The sequence below is a fragment of the Xiphias gladius genome, chromosome 1 (genome assembly GCF_016859285.1).
Source record: "Xiphias gladius isolate SHS-SW01 ecotype Sanya breed wild chromosome 1, ASM1685928v1, whole genome shotgun sequence".
NCBI lineage: Eukaryota > Metazoa > Chordata > Actinopteri > Istiophoriformes > Xiphiidae > Xiphias > Xiphias gladius.
The window spans coordinates 25,802,035-25,820,730 of record NC_053400.1 but is presented as its reverse complement, the minus strand read 5'-3'; the positions used below and the strand labels follow the sequence as shown (position 1 = coordinate 25,820,730).

At 41.2% G+C, this 18,696-nt stretch overlaps 1 protein-coding gene across 4 annotated transcripts in view; it reads left to right on the top strand.

Moving 5' to 3' along the window:
- Window positions 1-18,696, top strand: part of phka2 (phosphorylase kinase, alpha 2 (liver)) — a 22,836-nt gene extending 4,140 nt beyond the window's left edge. For 2 of the 4 annotated variants that reach the window (XM_040125024.1, XM_040125016.1), the window contains exons 2-33: window positions 21-110; window positions 2,419-2,577; window positions 3,490-3,537; window positions 4,520-4,688; window positions 5,022-5,104; window positions 5,487-5,567; window positions 5,686-5,784; window positions 5,872-6,018; window positions 6,138-6,191; window positions 6,285-6,407; window positions 6,532-6,627; window positions 7,449-7,556; window positions 7,854-7,932; window positions 8,357-8,491; window positions 8,590-8,699; window positions 8,835-8,979; window positions 9,858-9,936; window positions 10,038-10,198; window positions 10,301-10,471; window positions 11,198-11,307; window positions 11,387-11,526; window positions 11,629-11,791; window positions 12,599-12,678; window positions 12,790-12,868; window positions 12,953-13,082; window positions 13,176-13,277; window positions 13,702-13,820; window positions 13,973-13,996; window positions 14,558-14,611; window positions 15,996-16,229; window positions 16,345-16,545; window positions 16,664-17,462. In XM_040125024.1, the coding sequence (XP_039980958.1) occupies window positions 33-110; window positions 2,419-2,577; window positions 3,490-3,537; window positions 4,520-4,688; window positions 5,022-5,104; window positions 5,487-5,567; window positions 5,686-5,784; window positions 5,872-6,018; window positions 6,138-6,191; window positions 6,285-6,407; window positions 6,532-6,627; window positions 7,449-7,556; window positions 7,854-7,932; window positions 8,357-8,491; window positions 8,590-8,699; window positions 8,835-8,979; window positions 9,858-9,936; window positions 10,038-10,198; window positions 10,301-10,471; window positions 11,198-11,307; window positions 11,387-11,526; window positions 11,629-11,791; window positions 12,599-12,678; window positions 12,790-12,868; window positions 12,953-13,082; window positions 13,176-13,277; window positions 13,702-13,820; window positions 13,973-13,996; window positions 14,558-14,611; window positions 15,996-16,229; window positions 16,345-16,545; window positions 16,664-16,837 (3,735 nt within the window). In that variant the 5' untranslated portion in view covers window positions 21-32 and the 3' untranslated portion in view covers window positions 16,838-17,462. Of the gene's footprint in view, window positions 1-20; window positions 111-2,418; window positions 2,578-3,489; window positions 3,538-4,519; window positions 4,689-5,021; window positions 5,105-5,486; window positions 5,568-5,685; window positions 5,785-5,871; window positions 6,019-6,137; window positions 6,192-6,284; window positions 6,408-6,531; window positions 6,628-7,448; window positions 7,557-7,853; window positions 7,933-8,356; window positions 8,492-8,589; window positions 8,700-8,834; window positions 8,980-9,857; window positions 9,937-10,037; window positions 10,199-10,300; window positions 10,472-11,197; window positions 11,308-11,386; window positions 11,527-11,628; window positions 11,792-12,598; window positions 12,679-12,789; window positions 12,869-12,952; window positions 13,083-13,175; window positions 13,278-13,701; window positions 13,821-13,972; window positions 13,997-14,557; window positions 14,612-15,995; window positions 16,230-16,344; window positions 16,546-16,663; window positions 17,463-17,749 lie in introns of those variants that run through there. The other 2 variants (XR_005707315.1, XM_040125034.1) reach the window with 2 other exon arrangements.

Here is an 18,696-nt window from a genome sequence, read left to right as displayed (position 1 = left end):
GTGTGTGTGTGTGTGTGCAGTGATCAGCGAGGATGAGGAGCCGCAGTAACTCGGGAGTGAGGCTGGACGGCTATGCCAGGCTGGTCCAGGAGACCATCCTGTGCCATCAGGTGAGTGCAGTCATACGCAGCGGGCCACGGGACTGGGGCACGATGCTGTGCAGGTGTCTCGAGTGGCACATTTGCACCGTGGTGGAAATAGTACTCGGATCTTTTGCCTAAGTAAAAAAAAAAAAAAAGCCTATGCTGGGCTACCAACCAGGAAAGAGCCCACAGAGCCCCAGGTTTACTACATATTATTTGGGTCTAGATAATTCAACTCATCACTTATATTTGTTGTTACGTTTGTTTTATCAGATTGCTTCCATTTTTCTCTGTGTGTCAAGTAATTAACACACAAGGCGAGATAGTATTATTCCATCAAATAAGAACTGTAAGGCTGCAACCAAAAGTTATTTTCATTATACATCTGACAATTATTTTCCTTAATAATCGATTAATTGTTCAGTGTATAAAATGTCAGAAAATAGTAAAATAAAAAGGCCCATCTTTATTTCCTGAAGCCCGAGTGAACATGTCCTCCAACCAACTGCCAAAAATCTAAAGATGTTGAGGTTACAATGATAAAATACTTGGAAACTAGCCGATGTTTGACATTTTAGTAGCTGGTGCTGGTGAATTTTTGGAATTTTTGCTTAAAAAAATGACTTCATTAAACGGAATTATTTCAGCTTTCGTGTACTGGTTGGTTTCCGGGAAGCAATGAAAATACAATGCGCAGCAGAGGCCAATAGGGGCCCGTCAACAAATCTTTCCCCCCAGGGCCCCGTAGGAGGTTAAACCAGCCATGAAAATAGCAATACCACAGAGCGGAACTATTACATAGAGGAAAAATACATTATTTTGAGAATATCTAAAGCTACATCATCTCCGGATGAAAGTCGTTGACTGTGTAAGCCATATAACTGGTCAGGCAGTTTTTCTTCTAGCCAAGTTCATCGTACTTACAATTTAATCCACAAGACTACGTTGTTACTTTGCAGCACTCGTTGCTTATTGAGTCTGGACCCTTGCAGGCCAGGAGGATAATTTGCATCATCTGGAAAAATGTAAGGAAATACCTTCTTTAGGAATGTGGACAAAGGAACTTGTTGTGAAAGGGAAAGACAAGAACATTACTCATTTATGGAGCCCTTATACAGAATGTTTGGAAAGTCACTCTTGAATGATTTAGAAATAATACATATATAAATATACACTGTACATGTCTAGCACAAGTATATAATCTGAATATGCAAAGTAACTAGTGATTAAAGCTGTCAAATTAATGTAGTGGAGTAAAAAGTATGATATATGTCTACAAAATAATGCAGAGTTTAAGTATAAAGCTACACAAAATGGAAATATGCATGTTAAAGTACAAGTATCTCAAAATTGTACTTAAGTACAGTATGCTGCATGCATGGAAGCTTTCAACTGTGTCTAGTTTTGTATGCTTTTGTATTTTTGTAAACAAATCCTCCATTTTTTCCTGCAGAAATATGTTAGAAATGCAGATGTTTTGTAGGTTGAAAGTTCAGGTTCAGCCAGATTGCGCTGCGGAAAAATAAACAAGGCGTGAGCAAAGTTCGGCCCCTGGAATAGGCTGAGGACCGGGAAACTATGCACCTTTATCTGTCAGCCCTTGAGTTCACATTGAGTCAACAGCTATCTAATCCATGACGCAGACGGTTCACAGCTGATAGAAAACAGTGCCAGCTTTCCTTACAAAGCATGTACAGTAAATCCAAGGCTGTAGCTTCAGTTTCAGAGGAGGCAGGACATAAAAACTGAAACTGTGTAAATTGCTGTATTATTTATGCACCAGCCCAACATAAAATCACATTTATTTACATGGATAGAGACCTGATACTTGGTTTTATTTGCATCTTAACGAAAAAGAGCTGGTCTGACAAAACAAGCAATCTGAAGATGTCACTTTCAGCTCTGGGAATTTGTGATCGACATCTTAAACTTGTATCTGATGTTTTTATAGACTAAATGATGAATCAGTTAATTAAGAAAATAATTGGCAGAGAAATCGATAATGAAAATGATTAGCTGCATATCTAAAAGGATTCGGGGGTGTTTTCTAAACCCTGAGTAGTGTCTGCAGATGGTTTGGATTGCCTACCTGAGGGGCAAAATTCAGGAACAAAACCCAGAACATTTTTATTGATTGCCAGACCGTCTCTTTATGAATTATGGTAGCAGTAAACTGTCAGTAAAAAGACAGTTGACAGAGATATTAGTGAGTAAATCAAACAGAAACTCTGCTGGGGGGAGGGTATCCAGGAAATCAAGGGATTTCAAGTGTGAGGATGTCCAGCCCATCCTTGCTGTAAAGTAAGCCCCTTGTTTGAATGTGTATTTGTTTCAGAACCCAGTGACTGGACTTCTGCCAGCCAGTGCCCAGAAGAAGGATGCCTGGGTGAGGGATAATGTGTACAGTGTCCTGGCTGTGTGGGGGCTGGGCATGGCCTACCGCAAGAACGCAGACCGCGATGAAGACAAGGCCAAGGCCTACGAACTGGAGCAGGTATGTCTGTGACAGAGAGATAGAGGGGGTTACTGTGTAAGCACGCGCCTGTTTGTTCTACCTCTTATGTTGGGTTATTTATTTTAGAGTAGCAAGCTTTTGCTATTTTAAAAATATAAATTTGACGATTCTTGCTAAGCTGTCACAGATCTAACTTGGTAAAATAAGGAAGTCAGTGCTACATGATCATCAGCCAGCTGGTTGACTGGATGAATTAACAGATAACCGATTTGTTGTGTAAGAAAGTTAAGTAACTGAGTCAAAATAAAAAGCATTTGCAGGTTACAAATGTGGACATTTGCATTAAATTATATATATCAAATTAGAACGAGTTAACTAATTGGATTTTTGGCTGTTAGAGTAAGTGATCAAAGTAAAAACATCAATTTTAGCTTTTCTAAATTTGAGTAATTTTATAGATTTAAGTGTAATTTTATGTAATTTAATTGTATTAAATACATTTAATACAATGTTTGATTACTCAGTTATAAAAATTATTACTTGCAGTTCTAATTTTAATAATTTTTGGTCTTATCATTTTTAAGTCACACAATAGAATTATTTATTACCATACTATAAATTAATATCATTATTTCCTCAAGGTTATGATTCTACTGAAAGACACCAATTGATAAGTATTATATGGCTTATACACAATGGCACATTAAGTTACCAGACACAAAAACAAGCCACAGTGCTCATCCATGAAATCTGAGGATACAGAGATGGAAAGTGTGGAAATAAATACAGCCACAAGAGATTACTGTAGTTGTCTCCAGTCCAGCCCTCTTCACTGAATCACAGAATAACAGTCTACTGGACTACAAATAGAAAGCAGTTTGGATTATGGTGACATTTTGTTTGATTTTTAGATTCGTAGTTTACTGATGAGGTGTTGCTGTTTGTTGGCAGAGTGTGGTGAAACTGATGCAGGGGCTTCTACAGTGCATGATGAGACAGGTAAGGAGCACCCGGGCTCACATTAAGCATTCACATGTTCATTTGTGTTTGCACACTTGAACATTATGTCCTGGTAGCAGAAAATCCAATAAGCCAGTGGTCTGGTTCTCAGAAACCACGTGATGTTATCTGGGGTACTGTGGTATTTAAACAGAGCGTTTTATGTAAAGAGTGTATCCAGGTTTCTGGCCACAGTCGGCTACCATCTGCACAGACATTTTAAAGGTTACATAGGTAGTTAGTCAGAAAAACAAACAAACTAATGCTTATCAATATGTTTGTGGTCTACATGTGGAAGTGAATGTGATAGTCAAAGCCTGACTGCAGTGACGTTGTGTACTGTTTTTTCGCTCTGCACCTTCCACTACTGGAAATAAGACGAAGATGCCAAATCTACAGTCGAGCGTTAAAATGCCGCAGTGCTCAGGCAGCCATAAAGCAAATAGGCGTCAGCCTCTGCTGCTGAGATGTCATCATCAGTAGGTCTGAGGAAATTACTCTCGAGACTCCCTAGCATGTCGAGGAATCAAAAACAGCAGACAGTGATCAGAGACCTTTACAATGCTGTGAGCAAGTATAAAAGGATATGAATAACCAGATGACTCTTTTCCATGTCAACATTATGTCCGGCATGTCATCAAAAACAGGATATAGAGAAAAAGTGGGATTCTAGTGTGCATGTGAACACGCTCCTTGAGGTTTGCCTAATTGTTAATTAATTCTCGTTTTCATTTTTGAAACAATGTTTAGGCAGAAAGTTGTGTGTTGCAGAAATTTTCAAAGGCTTAGGTAAAATAGAATATCTACTAAATTCTAAAGCTGCAACGATTACGAAAACGCTTAGTCGATTAGCTGATCGACAGAAATAATAATCAGTATCTGTTCTGATAATCCCTTCTGGCACGGACAAACATCACTGAGCTCTCTGTTGGCATGTGTGCGTATGTTGTGGATGCGCATTTGCATGATCATGTGTTTTCAGGTGGCCAAGGTGGAGAAGTTTAAACACACCCAGAGTACAAAGGATTGCTTGCATGCCAAATATGACACTCCCACCTGTGCCACGGTGGTCGGGGACGACCAGTGGGGCCATCTCCAGGTGGATGCCACCTCGATTTACCTGCTAATGCTGGCACAGATGACAGCCTCAGGTACAGTAGGGAAGCGGAGTCGTGCTTATATTCGTTGCCTTTTCTGTGTGTTTGTGTTATCTCTGTAAATTATTTGGGAAAGGCGATTTTTGGTTTAAAGACGCCCCACGCGCTGTGGGTGTGGATTTGAAGAATTATGACTCTTGCACAGTACTAAAAGAGACACTGATGCAAACAGCATTGCACACTGCTTGGTCAACTTCTTTTCTGTAGACCCTCAGGAGAGACAATGAAAGAACTTCGCCATTTTAGTCTCGAACAGAACACAAGTTCATTAGGCAACAAAAAAACTGAACATGACTTGGTCGCTGAGTGTGTGACGTTATCATGCAGGTCTTCGTATCATCTCGAATCTGGATGAGGTAGCCTTTATCCAGAACTTGGTCTTCTACATAGAAGCTGCCTACAAAGTGGCGGTGAGTAACATTCTCGGGGGTTTGGGAGGGTGGCTGCTAGAAAGCAAGAGGAAGAAGCTGACACACAGGGGAGTTAACTTAAAAGAAAAGATTAAAGTAATAGCTAAGCATAACACAGCTGAATGTCAGATGGAATCGTAGGTGGTCGAGTTGAATTGTCGGTAATGTAGGTGCCATGGTTCTGGCAAGGAAGAAAAATTAGTGGAATAAGAAAAGTTGATATCTCGAAATCTGTCGAATCTGAAAGTTAATGTAGTGCAAGGCTAAATTGTCCGAGTATTCTTTTAAATGTGATCAAAGAGCCACAGTGCAGAGAAATGGGAAGAGTTTAGAGACTTGACAATGTAGTAAGAAATAATGTCATGACCTCTTCCCCCCGTAGGATTATGGGATGTGGGAGCGAGGTGACAAGACCAACCAGGGCATCCCTGAGCTCAATGGCAGCTCCGTGGGAATGGCTAAGGTACAGGAGCCACAGATTCCATTTATTATCGTCAGCATTTCTGATCTACAACACATTAAAGATCAGAAGAAGAAAGTGAAGTATAAAATGTATATTGCTGCTTGGGGTGTTTTCGCAGGCAGCTCTGGAGGCCATAGATGAGCTGGATCTTTTTGGTGTCCATGGAGGACCGAAGTCAGTCATCCATGTCTTGCCCGATGAAGTGGAACACTGTCAGGTACCGCTGGCTTTTCCTCCAGCCACCTCCGCATCGTCTCTGCTCATCTGTTTTTTCTCCTCAGCATGTCTGTGTGATTTTCCTCAGTCCATCCTGTGCTCCATGCTGCCGAGAGCTTCAACCTCAAAGGAGATAGACGCAGGTCTTCTGTCTGTCATTTCCTTCCCTGCTTTCGCTGTTGAGGATGCTGACCTGGTGGCCATCACTAAGTCAGAAATCATAAGCAAACTGCAGGTACAGTCTAAGCCTGAGAAACATTGATCATTTGTTTGGGACGACTCTGCTCTATTATAGAGTTTCTTACTCTATAATTTTTCCTTGTAAATACATGTAAATCTCTGGTATAATTTCAGGGTCGCTTTGGCTGCTGCCGCTTCATCAGGGATGGATATCGCTGTCCTAAAGAGGTAAGCTATTCTGCATATTGAAAATCTCAAAGCTGGGGTTTGATTGTATTTAATGGCTGCAGTGTAGAAAACATCCAGCCGTTGTGTCACCAGGACCCATCTCGACTGCACTACGATCCTGCGGAGCTCAAACTGTTTGAGAATATCGAATGTGAATGGCCTGTGTTCTGGACTTATCTCATCCTGGACGGTATCTTCGCTGGTGATCAAGTGCAGGTAACAAAACCCAGCGCACTGCTCCGCATGCAGTTTCCACTCTGTCCACACATTCGCTGACTCACTTAGAATGATTTGTGCTGCAGGTGCAGTATTGAACCAAATTACTGTGTGCTTTGCACAGGTGCAGGAGTACCGTGAGGCGCTGGAGGGCGTTTTGATCAGAGGGAACAACGGCATCAAACTGGTGCCTGAACTTTATTCTGTACCACGCGACAAGGTATCCCATTCCCATAAGAAGGACGTGGCAGATACTCCCTCTGTTCTAGCCGTATTGTAATTGCATTGTCTGACAAACCCAGCAAAGCAATCTAAAGCTACTTCATAAAAATATGCGATTAAATGTTTTTAAATTTTGCAGTTTTCATGTCCATGTTTTTCATGAAGTAGCTTGAAGATATTGCATATATTACGTTTTAATGTGTTGTATTCTTGTTGCATTCTTTGTTGCTAGAGTCAGAAAAGTTAAACCTTTGGCAGTAAAATGAGCATACAAGCACATATATCTGCACCCTGAAGCAGTGGAGTCCTTTAATACTGTACCAACTGAAGATGTAATGACAAAAATGGTGTTCAACGCCTGGCCGGTTCTTCTACAGCACAGTGCGAAATTAATCTGTTCTTTTATACTTACACAAATCTAAATCAGATTTGTACTGCTGCCTGTTACCTGCAGCGGTGATATCTGCTGTGAATCTTGATTTCTTTCAATCCTGTTTGAAGTACAGCCTCACAGAACAACTAGCATGACTGGTAGAGTCTTAGCCTTGTTTTTCAACATCTACTCTGACATATATGGACTTGAGTCTATTTTTTCCTCTATTTTATAAGTTTGTTATCGGTCTATCCAAGGATTATTTGGTACATAATTACCAGTATATTGTAAATATATGGTAATGGTAGGGTGGGGTAATCTGCAAGCCTGTCAGCAATAAAATAGTGTCAGGGAACCTCAGACTAAAAATGTTTGTTGCATTTGAACCCCTGTACCTGTATATCTGGCAACCAAATAAGAATGACAACATATATTTGCTCTTACAGGTGGAGGAGGAGTACAGCAATCCTCACTCTGTTGACAGAGTGGCCATGGGGCAGCTGCCGCACATGTGGGGACAGTCACTCTACATCTTGGGCTCTCTTCTGGCCGAGGTATTCACAGGGTCCTTGTACGCCAACTGAAATCTTGCAGCTTGCAGCTTGCAACACTCTGCACTATTCTGTTATTACTGTGACTATCACGGCAAAGGACGCTGTCGCAAATCAGGAATATCGTGGATTTTATGTTGTAAATGAGGAAAAAAGGCTCTACAAGATGTCCTCAGTAGACACATGAAGCCATAGCCCAGTCTTTCGTAACATAAACACACAGTGAAACCACTGCCCTCGTTTTCCTCTGCAATAAGTCTCCCTCTCTGTGTCTGTCTCTCTTTTTCTTTCTGCTATAAGGGGTTTTTAGCACCAGGAGAGATCGATCCTCTGAACAGGAGATTCTCCACAAACTTCAAGCCAGATGTTGTGGTACAAGGTTGGTGATCGATGACACGTCTGTGGGAAATGTCATGTTGAATCCAAGTTGAATCCAAAAAAAAAAACTGTGAAAATCTGGTACAAGAAATTGTTGTCTGGAAGTCTGTGCTTCAAGTCAGACTTGGCTTGACTTTCATCGTCCTCAGCTGTACTTTGGCTCACCTGTGCCTTTTTAGTTAAAAGGGCGATGTGTAAGAATTGGCCATACTCCAAACAAATAGAGGGCAGCATATTACGAGAAAGCTTGGGTGTCCAACCCTATTGTAAGAAGCAAGGAACATCACACACAACATCAAAAATATCAAGAATGCCCAGGACTAATTTCTATTTCTAATGTGCTTTTGATGTTTGCATTGGTTTATGTACAGATTTTCCTATAGAAGGAAGGATATAATGTACTTCATTTTACACGTGTGTGTCAGTTTGTGTTCTAGCAGAGTCGGAGGAGATCCAGGAGCTGTTAAGTGATCATGGGATAAAGGTCCAGAGGATGTCAGAAGTTCTGCCTATTAGGGTCATGCCCGCTCGCATCCTGAGCCATGTCTACGTCAGACTGGGTAAACGAGCACAAAGCACTCTTTTCCTTAGTGTACGGGCATGTGTGTGTTTGTGTGATAATAATAAGAGTACACAATATCTTGTGTCATTGCCACAGGGAACTGCAAGAAACTGAATTTGAGTGGGAGGCCCCACAGACACATTGGAGTTCTGGGAACATCCAAATTCTACGAGATCAGAAATCGCTCCTATATCTTCACCCCCCAGGTAAACCTGGCTTGAGATGTTGTGATGTTCAAAATCACAACGACAAAGCTATTTAGAAAGAGGTAGTAGTTAATACCAACAATTAATACTGTGGTTTCTTTCTTTCTTCTCTTCTTTTCTGTGCTCATCGTCCAGTTTCTGGATCAGCACCATTTCTACCTGGCACTGGACAACCAGATGATTGTGGAGATGTTACGGACAGAACTGGCCTACCTCTCCTCTTGCTGGAGGATGACAGGACGCCCCACGCTCACTTTCCCCATCACCCACAGCATGCTGGGTAATAAGGCTCTTAACCCAAAACGAAACTGTCTTCAACAATTTAAGTGATAGTGCACTTTATAGTATACTGTTTTTGTGGTTAGTATAAAAAATAGCAAACAAAACTTGAGCTGTTGGATGTCGAACTCCAACTTCAGAATCCTGCTGCCAATTAAACTTTACAAAGAGACAGTAAAATACTTTTTTTTTTTTAAATTACAGTTATTTTTTTGTTTTCTGAGACGTTCCTGGAGCTGATTAACTACCATCCGTAATCACTGATGCGTCAGAGGAACTGGTCTCAAAGATGCCACCCAGCCAGTTGAATGAAAATTGCTCGCCCAGCGGATGAGGCAAAAAAGTTTTCTAGTTTATGGGTTTGCTTCCACATTGTGTGGCCCACTGCACATGCACATTAGTGTTTAATAATTTAATTATTGTTCAAATAAAAATAGCTTTTCAAGGCTCTGAGAGAGAGTTTTGCAAAAACTTTACATTAAAAATTCAATATAGAAGGAGTTGGAGGTGTCCTGTCAAAAGTTCTACAGAGGTCTCTTTTTTTAATGGTGGTCTATGGGCAAAAAGACGATTATTTCATTACAGTGCCTCGAGTAACTGGGAGAAATTGCCAGCAGGGCTAAGTGGTGGTTCCTCCATTTCCTTCTGAAGACAGACTGATAGTTCAGATCAGACGATAAAGGTTGAAGAATAAATAATCGGGCCAAAATAATGTCTGAAAATTAGAAGTTACATTACTGCATGCTCTGTAATATAGTCAAGGATGCATTTAATATGGGGTATCTTTGTATGTAACTCTGAGTTTTCCATTTTGCCATTTTGTCGAAGTATTTCACTGCGCTGTACAGCATTTAAAGTATTTACTTTTTTTTTATCCAGTTGAAGATGGAGATGGGATTGATCCCTGTATCCTAGCAACCCTCAGGAAACTACAGGATGGCTATTTTGCTGGAGCGAGGTCTGGTTCCATCTGTAACATAGTACATCATACCATTACTGTAGATAGAATATCTCTTTTTACAAGTGTGTTGTGGGCATTTTGTGTGGATGCTACTACAGGGTGCAGATGTCAGACCTCTCCAGTTTCCAGACCACTTCGTTCCACACTAGCCTCAGCTTCCTGGATGAAGAGAACGATGTGAGCTTACTTGAGGATGAGGGTGGGGACGAGGAAGATGATGACAGATATGGAGAGGAATATAACCAATCTGGGCCCTCAGGTTAGTTAGTAATGTACAAAGTGTCTGTGTGCACCTTTCGGCCATATTTGATTAATTAAGTTGAACCGTAAGTAAATGTGGAGTGGATGTATTTAACTCCAGAGGGCTCAGAAGACATGTTTGACCAGTACTTCACGCAGCTCCTCCACAGCACCAACAACAAGAGTCATCTTCCTCCCATCCAGAGGGGGCAGCACCATGTCTTCAGTGCTGAACACACCACGAGAGACATCCTGTCTCTCATGGCCCAGGTCCAGGGCCTGAACATGCCCAGTGAGTTATCCTTTAAGAATGTAGGTACAAGGTAGGAGTGGGTATTGCTTTAAAAGTTTTGATGCTAGTGCTCATACCATACCTGAGATTATCCAAACAATATATTTTTTTATTCCTTACATTAAGGAATATAAACATGTTCTCCTACAAAACCCTTAAAAGTGGCAAAAATTCTCAAATGTTAAAGGTTGTCAAAACACGAGCTGCTGTGCAGGAAATTAAGGAGTAAGTAGCTGCTGTAAGTTCAAAGTTTGTTTGCAGCTTTAATTATCTCTTCAGTGGTTGGCTACATATAGATTGCATGGCCAAAGACATACAGTAAATAGTAGAAAAAACATATAACCTCTATCTAAAGCCTCTTTTACATTCAACACACAAGGAATTAATAACATACCATTTCTTTTTAAAATTGACAATACCCCCGATAGTCCATGATGCAATGCACTGACAAGACATGTTGTTTTAGAGGTTCAGTTTGCTTTTTCCCCAAATGTGAAACCTCTTCTTCAGCTTTCACTCGATCCAGTTGCAAGTTTAACCCACAGCAAAAAGAACAAGATGAGTGAAAAAGCATAATGGTGGTGTTGTCAAAAAGCGTACTGGAAATGTAGGAGATCATAAGAGGTAGATGAAGAACAAATTACATAAAGTGAGTACACAAGAAATGTAAACTCAAAATTAGTTAGTTTTTGTAATACATTGTTTTAATGAGTGTGTATGTTTCAGAGTCCTCCATGTATCTACCCGTGGCTCCTGTCATGAACAAACACCGCAAATCTCTCAACCTTCTTGAAGTCCCTCATCCTCCGCATGGCCCACATGTAAAGCAGCACAAGGTAGGAACGGCAGCCTTGTTTTGTCCTGTGACCTCAAAATTGCTCTGCAGTGGATCTGTCTTCCGCTGACATCCCTCAGAAGCCCCACAGCGCTGCTGATCTGCACCTGCCTCGGGACTCTCAGGGCAACACAGACTTTGCGGCGTTGGTGAGGCAGCTGAAAGAGTGTCCCACTCTGCAGGACCAGGCTGACATCCTCTACATTCTCTACGTAATGAAGTACGGGCATAAAGACAACTACGAGCACACAGTCGGACACAGCTTGTAGGTAGCTTTTGGCACACTAACAACTAAATACTGTGGTTTTCCTCTCATAACCAGAGGAGCTGATTGGCTGGTGGAGTTGTCAGGCCCTGGTCAGGGTGGGATCAGCGTGCGTTCCCTGTTGGAGGAGCTGTACATACAAGCGGGAGCCTGCAAAGAGTGGGGACTCATCAGATACATCTCTGGAATACTACGCAAGAGAGTGGAAGTCCTCGCCGAGGTCAGTGAAAAGTCACAGTAATTAACATTAACATTAAGTGACAGGTTGGCTTAGGAGCTAGTTAGAGAGTTCTTTATCAGCAACCTACAGTTGGCTCTAAATAACCCTTGTCACTTGACGTCTGAAAGTTTTAGACCTGATACAAAACAGTGCTGTGGAAAACCTATCTACGCCTGATGTACATGAATAGATTTTTAAAATTAAAGACCGGATCTGAGCGGGACCTGAGGATGATTAGAGAATTTACCTGAACACACCTAAATAGAGACAGAGCACTTAACACCGGCAGCAGCATGATACTCCACCAATTTAACGTGTGGCCGCTCGCACTTTTTTTTTTAAAGCTAGGGTATGTTTGATGTTTATCACAATTTTGTGATTTGTTTTGAATCTGAAAATTCTAATTTGGGCAAGCACCCGACACCCTTCAGGGCTCAATCTTGATGCCCGAATACGACCTCTTAAGGCAGATACGCCACCCAATATGCCATCCCAATTAGGCCTTAATAGTATCCTATTGGACCATAGGTTGGGGTTAGTGAGTCATTATCAAATCTTCCATCTGGCTAAATCACTCGACAAAAACTTAAAATAAAGATAAGCGTCTAACATCATCTCCTGGTCATCAGAAAAACCGCATCATAACACTGACACCAGTACTCAGCCGTGATGCAACACACCGAATACCTGCTGAATAACTCATGTAGTCGAACCGGGGGAAAGGCAAAAAGGGTCTCCTCCACAGAGTCACTGAATTATAGGATTATTTTAATAATTTCTTTCGACCTGTACTTGTCCGGTCCTCAGGCCTGCACAGATCTTATTTCCCATCACAAGCAGCTGACTGTGGGCCTACCTCCTGAACCCAGGGAAAAAGTCATCACAGTGTAAGTCATTGTAACCGGTGTGGCTGAAGACATTTTGTGCTCACATTAAGGCCTTGTTGAATTAATTACCACATAATAAACCAACTCTTCCTCCTCACTGTTTCCTTTCAGGCCACTTCCTCCTGAGGAGTTGAACACTCTCATCTATGAAGCCAGTGGTCAGGACATCAGTATAGCCATACTCACTCAGGTAAGTCTTACACTTTCTGGACTGGCACGGGACTCTATCAGACACCAGTCTTTCAGCTGTGAACCACACGCGTTTGTCCCGCAGGAAATCATGGTCTATCTAGCCATGTACGTGCGCTCCCAGCCGGCTCTGTTTGGGGACATGCTCCGACTCAGGATAGGCCTCATCATGCAAGTGATGGCCACTGAGCTGGCTCGTAGCCTGCACTGTTCTGGTAGGAGAACCAAGCACGCTTACAAACAAAAGTCAACATACACAAACTACCCTTGCACTGTAAAAGAGAAAAAAACGTGTAACACCTGTGTAGGGGAGGAGGCATCTGAGAGTTTGATGAGCCTGAGTCCGTTTGGCATGAAGAGCCTCCTGCATCACATCCTCAGTGGCAAAGAATTTGGGGTGGAGAGGAGCAGTGAGTTTTTTTTTCTTTCCCCCTTTTCACTGTCTCTCTTTGTCTTTAAGGTATATGTGTCAGTGTTCATATATGAGTGTGTGTTGTTGCAACCTTAGTTTTGAGTCAGGAGTTTAAGGGAAGAACTTAGGCGATGAAAAAGGTCAGGATGAGCCAGAAATTAAGTAAAACTCAGAAGTAATTGTAAGGGGAGGTAAGCAAGGTCGGTGAACCACCTTGGTCCAGACTTGTCCAATATTTTGACAGCTTTTTGACGGATTGCTTGGATTGCCTTTATATGGCCCTGGCACAGGGAGAGGACACCACCGGTAAAAATCCCGCCAAAACACAGCAATGTTGGCAGCAATTCAGAGGTCAGGAACAAAGCTATAGAAGAAGTGTTCTTTGGCCTTTTTCTTTTTTGTTTTTTGTGTCTGTTCACCAGTGCGCCCAATCCAGTCAACAGCCACCAGTCCTGCCATCTCCATCCATGAACTAGGCCACACTGGCGCCACCAAGACTGAACGCACAGGAATACACAAACTAAAGAGTGAGATAAAACAGGTGGGAAACGCAAGTGAAAAAAAAAACTGGATAATAATCAGGGTGTATCTTTGTAAACATGCTGTGGTATGTGCTTCATGTGCTTTGCTCTATCTATCCATCCATCTATATATGTCAGAACAGAATAACAGTGTTCTTGCTTTTGGTTGCAGCTGGATGACTCTCGGCCTCTCAGTGTGGGTTGGACTTGATCATATCTAGCATGTGACTGTTTCTAACCTCAGTCTAAACGACCAAACCGCCGGCTAAGTCCTGCTCATAAACCACTCGCTGGCGCTTAACATTTTGTGAGCCACAGCGCCCTCCATAGCCGGAATGTCTTTCACTTCATCGCATATCAGTAGGAGACCATGCTTTGCTACTCTTCTAAGTATCGCACAGTAATTGTCTTTTGGTAAAAGAGTCTCACATTTAAAATAACTTTTCTACGAAGTTGTGAGCTCTTGAAGCAATCCAGACCTCGATTAAGCTGCTTTTAAGTAGCACCCTCATAGCTCATTTTGTGGTAGCGTTTCATCATGGAGTGTGATCATTTGTTTGTCAGATAGTCTTACTTTTGATCAGTCTTGCAGAATACTCAGAATTTTCCTCACTAGATTTCTGTAGAGTTAAACTCCGCTTTTCACTTTACAGATTGTAACATTATGCTCTGTGTGGCTGCAGTGTCGTCATGACTGTAGTATGAGAACCATGTGAACCATCTCAAACTGTCATGTGTCACCCATATCCATGTGTAGATCTTCAGCGGTGGTCTTTCCTTGAGTAGCAATGTCACTTCTCCTCGCTCCACGGTAAACCATCTCACCTCATTGCTTCAAATTATCTTGGTTTGTCTTGCCTAGGGTTTCTGTAGTTAGAATGTCTGTATGTTTTTGGTTTTCTGTATACAATAAAAGATTCCATGTGCCTTGCTGCATTTAGGGATATGGCTGGAATTATTTTAGCTTTTTATTATCGTCAACAAATCTCCTAAAGAGACCGAATCCAACAATAAATTCATTTTACTAACAAGTATTATCCGTGTAGTCAAAGTACTGATATAGCTTGTGTCCATGCCATAGAACTCCATTACTATGCAAAAACATTTATAAACACATAGCAAAGACATAAAGTAGCACAAGGTGACATTTTCCTTCATTGCAATAAACATGGCTGGTGTAGTTAATTCTTTATCATAATGAAGCGATGTGTCGCCTCTGCAGTGGCATTCCTCTTTTATGTTCGTTGAGGCATGAGCTATATGTATGAGCTATATATTACTGACTAATTTCTAGTTCTTAATGTTTTAATCCTGTTTAAAATCACGTAAAGCACTTTGTAACTTAGTTTTTAAAAAGTGCTGTATTAATAAAGTTATTGTTGTATCAGGCTTTGGCTACACAGACAACATTTGTTAGTGAGTTAAACTAATTAATTTTTTTTGTCTTTTTAATGAAAGAACACTAAAAACACTACAACATAGAGTAAGACCAGCCTTGTCCTTTAATATGCCTGCTCAAGCGTCTTGTATTGCCACGTGACAAAAGCATGATAATCAATACGCATGACTGGTTGCATTGACTGCATAACTATAGAGGAGTGTTAATATTGTTATTTTTTTGTGTGTTTGATTGAGAGTGAGAGAGAGACGATTGCTATGGTCAACCTTACTCACATGCATTTGTTATGGCATGATAAACCTGTATATGCTATTACTCTTGTCAGTACGCTGTATCTTATAAAAAGGCTCTGTTCACCACCGCCAGTCATAAGCCTGATGATGCAGTCAGGCGCCGACTAGTAGAATGACCTGAATAAGTCTTCTGTTTCGATTCAGATTTAGGAACCCCTGATTATTCTCTCAAAGAGGAACTACTGCTGCATATGTGGGGAAAAAAAATCTGTTAAATTCCCTCAAGTGTTGTCACTTGAGTCAGCGCTTGTTGGGTCTGAAGTCTACGATTTAGCTCCTACATGATGCCAGTTAACGCAATAAGTGGCGTGGTGTGGGAAAAACTGCAGTTATTATTGATCCTGCTCATCCTGTGGTGAAAAGGGCTCACATGCGTGGTACTAACACTGCTGACAAGTGTAATGTGTATATGAGGAAAACATTTAAAACAAATTGAGATAAGGTTAAAAATCAGTAGAGTGGTCCATTAAACATGTTGTTACAGCACCGTCTCTTCTCCACAGCGTTGCAGCAGCCCCTCCACCCCCAGTGGAATCCTGTCCCCAGTGGGACCTGGTCCAGGAGATGGACAGCTGCACTGGGAGGAGAGGCAAGGCCAGTGGCTGAGGAGACGCAGGCTGGACGGAGCTATCAACAGAGTGCCAATGGGTTTCTACCAGAAGGTCTGGAAGATCCTGCAGAAGTGCCATGGGCTGTCCATCGATGGATATGTGTTGCCTTCATCTACCACAAGAGAGGTAGCAACTCGCAGACTTGCAGCCAAAGCTGGATTTAAGACTTCCTGTGTGTGTGTGTGTGTGTGTGTCTGTGTGTGCACGCATGGATGTGTGAATTCTGTGTTTTCTGTGTCAGATGACGGCGGGAGAGATCAAGTTTGCGGTGCAGGTGGAGTCCGTCTTGAACCATGTCCCTCAGCCGGAGTACCGGCAGCTGCTAGTGGAGACTGTGATGGTTCTAGGCTTGGTAGCTGACGTGGATGTGGACAGCATTGGTGGCATCATTCACGTGGACCATATCTTGCATTTGGCCAATGACTTCTTCTTCAGTGACCAGGTACTACTACTGTCAAGAGATGGCGTATGGCAGGAGATGCATTTTTGGTTTGACAGGTTGTTCATGTATTTGTGTATGTTCGCCTGGGTTCACCCTTTTCTACCTCTGCAATCCGCAGGAATCCCACAGTGCCAGTGATTATTTCCTTGAGAAGGATCCAGCGACCGGAATTTGCAACTTTTTCTATGATAGCGCTCCCAGTGGCAGCTATGGAACCATGACCTATCTGTCCAGGGCGGTTATCACTTATGTCCAGGACTTCCTGCCCAGTTCCGGCTGCCTGATGCAGTGAAAAAGCAGACAACTGTGTCTTGCTGCTCCTGAAAGTCTCTGAAAACCTGAAGAAACAAGTTTCATAACTACAGAATCCACCGGTCAAAGGCAGCAAAGCTTTTCATCATCAGCTCATACAATTCATGTGGTGCTTGTAAGTATTTCCTCAATAAATAAAATAAAATCAATAAACTCTCTAGCTCTCATACACTGATGTAACATCATAGCCTTGGCAGCTGATTGCAAACCACTGTATACCAATTTTCTTTTCTGTGTGGGTCCGGACTGTGAACGTAATTATTACTTAAACATACCGTTCAGATGCATGTTTACAGGACTTACTAACATGCATTTTATTTTGATGGAAATTTGCAAAGATGTAAGCACATTTCGGTGTTCTTGGTGTTGTTTGTGTCCATGTTATATCAACCGCCTGTCTTATAATCGAATATGTCACATGCCCAGCAGTTATCAGAGTAAACATTTTGATAATTTGTGCGCAATTATTTCCCACACATCAATAATTTGTACTTCTATCTCTGCCTCCATTACATTTTTGTTTGATCTGTATTTAGTAATATAATAATTTATTATTCTGTTGTAAAGGCTGAACTAAATATATGGGAAAAATAATAAAATATAAACCTATTTGTACCCTTAAGTTACTTCCTTTACCCCCACAAATGACAAATTTGTGCATAGGAATAAACAAAAATTTGACCTCTGATAGCTTCCAGGCTCTTTATAATTCAATTGTGATGGTAGTGAAACTTATGTGTTGTAGTCTTGTATTAATATTAACCTGTATGAGAACAAGAATCAGTATATTTTTTTTGTTGAATGCCACAATGTTTTTGTGTTTGTGTATGTGTTGTCTGTTGTCTGTGAAATGGTAAAAATGAAGCCGTCTTTGTATGCATGTCACCCCCAGGTTGTGCTACTGATATGGCAAGTCAGCATTTCGCATGGACCTCAACTTACTGAGGGTACAGTGGTACAAGCTTTGTGTACAGTGAGGACTAGTTTTTTTTCTGGTATGTTAGGGTGTATGTCTGCTTTAATACCTGTATGTAGAAGTGCTTTGTATACAGTATATACGTAGTATATACAGTGTATGTATGATGTATATGTAAAGAATGAAATGGCAGTACAGTCAGAAATTGGTACAGTAACAGAGAGGTCCGGAGTATGTTGAATAAGGTCTTTGCAAGTCTGAGAAGAGCGTTATTTCACTCTTCTTTCATCCCTGTACTTCGATGTTGAAAGCAAAACTGCAGGAAACCTAGTTTAATGTTGATATATTTTAATGCTAACTCTAACCCAGAAATACCTGCATTTACATAAAACCAATAACAGAAATACAGAGATTTTAAAAAATGTAATTATTTTACTATTATAATACATCGTGCAGGTTGCCTGTTAAACATTGAAAGATCTGTTAAATTGTTTTGACAATGCACTTGTGCCTCATTTCCATTACAAAAAACATTTATTATGACATTTTCAAAGTATGTTCACGCAATAATAAAGCCATTTGACCAATGATGGTAACCTATCATTTATCTTTATATCTGTTTGCCACATATACTTCTAAATACTTGTTGTGGTAGGAGCTCCGATTGGCCAGACTCCTGCCAACATACACACAGCTAGCCAATCAGAGCTCCAGCTGTCGCTCTATGGGTTGGACCTCATTTAATTCTTATTTTGCTAGCACATACTTGAATCAAAGAGAGCCATCTTTAGATTAAAGTGATCATGAATTTGAAACGGTTAATGTTAAACATTTGTAAATGGAATAACAAATGGAATAACACATTCTATCAAAAATTCATCAATATATACAGTATGCTGTGGTTCATCAGAATAAGGAAATAC